The sequence below is a fragment of the Myzus persicae genome, unplaced genomic scaffold (assembly GCF_001856785.1).
Source record: "Myzus persicae strain clone G006 unplaced genomic scaffold, MPER_G0061.0, whole genome shotgun sequence".
NCBI classification, from domain to species: Eukaryota; Metazoa; Arthropoda; class Insecta; order Hemiptera; family Aphididae; genus Myzus; species Myzus persicae.
In genome coordinates, this window is record NW_019102051.1 from 1 (window position 1) to 3,680 (window position 3,680).

General features: G+C 34.3%; 2 protein-coding genes across 2 annotated transcripts; one reads left to right on the forward strand and one right to left on the reverse strand.

The window, feature by feature from the left end:
* The first annotated feature begins 66 nt into the window (after positions 1-66).
* On the forward strand, positions 67-2,683 carry LOC111031089. The gene is made up of 2 exons (XM_022310879.1): positions 67-728; positions 1,901-2,683. Exons 1-2 carry the CDS (start codon positions 387-389, stop codon positions 2,618-2,620), a joined length of 1,062 nt encoding a protein of 353 aa, XP_022166571.1. The 5' UTR covers positions 67-386; the 3' UTR covers positions 2,621-2,683.
* On the reverse strand, positions 763-3,526 carry LOC111031088. The gene is made up of 3 exons (XM_022310878.1): positions 3,265-3,526; positions 2,879-3,191; positions 763-1,715 (listed from the first exon to the last, which is right to left on the reverse strand). Exons 1-3 carry the CDS (start codon positions 3,408-3,410, stop codon positions 1,029-1,031), a joined length of 1,146 nt encoding a protein of 381 aa, XP_022166570.1. The 5' UTR covers positions 3,411-3,526; the 3' UTR covers positions 763-1,028.
* Positions 3,527-3,680: the final 154 nt, after the last annotated feature.

The window sequence follows — 3,680 nt, forward strand, 5'->3', positions numbered from 1 at the left end:
GACTATGACACGACGGCTGCTATTGTTTGAAAAATAACATATAACAAAAATGATAAATATGAACCGTGAGACGTGCCTCGTAGCGAAACATTAATGCTAGCTCTACACTCTCGCCGAGGCGACGCGAGGCAACGCGAGCACGAGAGTGTAGTCGGTTCACTCGTGTCGTCTCGTCTCGTCTCGCCTTGCCTCGTGCGTGCTCCGTTCGGTGTCGGTTTTTTTGTAGCGAGTCAAAGGACACGTGCCACGAGGCGAGGCTTATCAACTACATTCTCGCGCTGTCTCGTGCTTGTCTGGTTTGAAAACAGCCGTTTAATATTGGTTTATTTATTTATTGTTTAGTCATTTACATGATAAAAATTTTTTTCGTTCAATAATTTATTAAAATGTCTGACTGGACTAACGAAGATGCAATTGCATTTATGGAGCTTTATCAAACTAAACCTATTTTATGGGATCCAAAGCATCGTTGGCATAAAGATAAGGCCAAAGTAAATGATGCTTGGGTCGAAATTAGTAATGTGTTCAACAAACCAATTGATGAACTGAAAAATAAAAAAAATTCCATCATGGCAACGTTTCGTGGGCATTTAAGGAGAAAAAAGGCGTCGATCAGATCAGGAGCCGGGCAGGAAGATATTTATAAGCCAATATGGTTTTTATATAATCTAATTGAAAGTTTTATGGGAAATATTAATGATTGCAACGCTACTTTGGATACAGAACAGGTATGTACATATTTGGTGGATCGTGAAGTTAACGTAGAGTGGTACACTGTACTGTATTTGAAATTAACATCTTATTAACAATACAATTTTATTCATACAAATATAAATGTATTGAATCGAGTTTATTATTATAATATTACAAAGTTTATTATAGAATTCACTGTTTATAACTGTACTATTGTTTTATTACTGTCTATTATTGAAAAAATATGATGTAAATTCTTCTCGTATCTGGGTTGCATCCATGGGTGATCTTCGAGGTATATGATTAAAGGGTCTTAATGCACCATTTCCTTCGATTTAATTTCTCCAAGAACCTGATTGAATTATTAAACCATTTTCATCACACACGTCCATCGTTCCTGGAGGGTTATATAATGATGCAGAGGTTTCGCTCCTTCTTAAAAAATTATGTAATAGTATGCATGTCATAGTTATAATTGATACTTTTTCGGGTTCTAGTAAGATGGGTTTTTTAAAAATTCTGAATTTAGCCGTTAATATCCCAAACACATTTTCTACTACAACGCGTGAGCTTGATAATCTTTGATTGAATATTCGTTTTGGTGAGCCGACTGCATGGTTTCCAGGATATGGTTTCATTAAATTCGCACTAAGAGCAAATGCCCCATCCCCTAAAAAAACATATGGAATATCTGTACTAGTATTCGAACCATGAAGGGGTGATGGGGTTGGTAAATTGAGGCTATTTGAACAAATTTTTTGCCATAATAACGAATTTCTAAGTACACCGCCATCACTGATTCGCCCTTGACTTCCGATGTCTGCATATATAAAGCGATAATCACTACTGACTAATGCCATTAAAACAATGCTGAATGAGTTCTTATAATTATAATATTCTGATCCTGTATGGGGAGGGGATTGCAAAACAACGTGTTTTCCATCTATTACTCCGATACAATGGGGAAATTTTTTATTGAATCCCTCTTCTACCAACAACCACTCAGCAGCAGAAGATGGCAACTGAAACAAAAATGTATATTATTTTTTTATTTATTCCATCTTAGTATACATATCTTAGTATCTATATTAAAATATAATATTAATATTAAAATTTCAGGCATTTTTGTTCAAAATTAAAAATTTCATTCGATAAATTTTTTTAAATTACGGGTAAAAAAATTTAAAAAAATAATATTTAATTTTAGGGTAATAATTCACAAAATGCACAGGAGATAACGGCAGATGACAATATTAATGAAACAAATTTATTCAACCAAATCGGTCAACAAACTGAAGACGTCAATCAAACACAGCGTCGCCCACCGGTTACACCCCGACGCCGAAGTAATCCTACCGAACTAGAAGAAGCGGGAAAACAAATGAAAAAGGCTTTTAGTACTCTGGAAAGTTGTATAAATAACAGGAAAGAAGAAGACGAGTGCGATCTTTATGCAAAAATTTTCGCCAAAAAATTACGTAAACTACCTGAATGTGAACGTGAAATATTTATGTACGAGATTGATGGAATGTTTATTAATCGTTTACGTCATTGCAACAATCAATCATTGACTTCATGTACCAACCCTTCTTTTACTCCTCCAGTATCAAATCAACCAAAATCAGCTGTTGAAATAAATACACCAAAAAGACCATCATCGCCTTCTTTAAGTTCTTATTCTGAACCTGAATTAATTCCTCATTACTCTATTTCTCAGCCTCATTCACCAGTAATTCATATTCCGGAAAGAAGTGACACGTGTTCTAACTCTCCGATTTCAAACCTTTGCAACCCAGCCCAACTCTCCATCTCTACGTCAAACACTAATATTTCAAACCAACTAAATGTAACTACATCGAACGCTCCAAATTTAAAAGACACTGCTTTTTACGCTGCTCTTGACAATTACAGTGGAGATTATAATTGATATTAATTAATAATTAAAATAAGGCGAAAGTATAAATAAATGTAAAATTATGTTTCAGTTGTGATAAATTTAATGAAAGTTATATTTTTTATTTTTGTTGTTAAAATTTAAAAAGAAAACTAAGTTATGTTTTGTTTTGTTGTTAAAAATATTTAAAAAGTTAAAGTTTTGTTTCATTTGCATACAATATTATAAATTATTATGCCCGTATAAATTCATAATAAATTGTATATTTCACTCTACTTAGAATATTGTTACCTTTATTTCATCTTTGAGAAGGTCGTTGATTGCAGCACATACTTCTGGAACAATAATTGAAATGATTTGACTGGACACTTTAAACAAAAAATGTAAACTCTTATAACTATCTCCAGTAGCCAAAAATCGTAAAGTGATAGCAAGTCTGGTTTTGGCAGGTATAGGTTCTCTTAATTGAGTGTGTTTTTTAGATATCACAGGTGAAATCTTGTCTAGTATATATGAGAAATCTGATGATGACATTCGTAGGAAATTTTCAAATTCGCCTGAAGGTTCAAAAAGCAATTCTGCTAACATATGATCGGTACTTTGGCTGAAAAATTTTAAAATAAAACATAGATAATGATATATAGAAAAAATTTGGTAAAAAAAAGGGTAAAATTTACCTTGTTCTATTTCGGTGTATTTTTGTCATCCACCATCTCCTTTTTTTCCATGGTTTTTTAATATTTTTTTTTTGGTAAATATTGAGGAAATTATAGTAACTAAAAGCACACAATGCTGCCGCGGCGGTTAACTCGACCACGTCCATTTTGCATAATCGTTAACGCCCAAATGAGTATAAATTTGGAGAGTGTACGTCAAGTTGGTACGAGGCGACACGAGACTACACGAGAGTGTAGAGTGTGCATTCGTGCGGTGCCTCGCCTCGCGTTAACTCGACAAGACTCTCGACGGGGCGACCTCGCGAGAGTGTAGAGGAAGCATAATACCCAGAAATTCTGGGCCAAAATAGCACTCAATAATTTTGCAATTCCCCAGCACACAGTGCTCAGAAAAACGAGACGTCGCTAGTCTCATG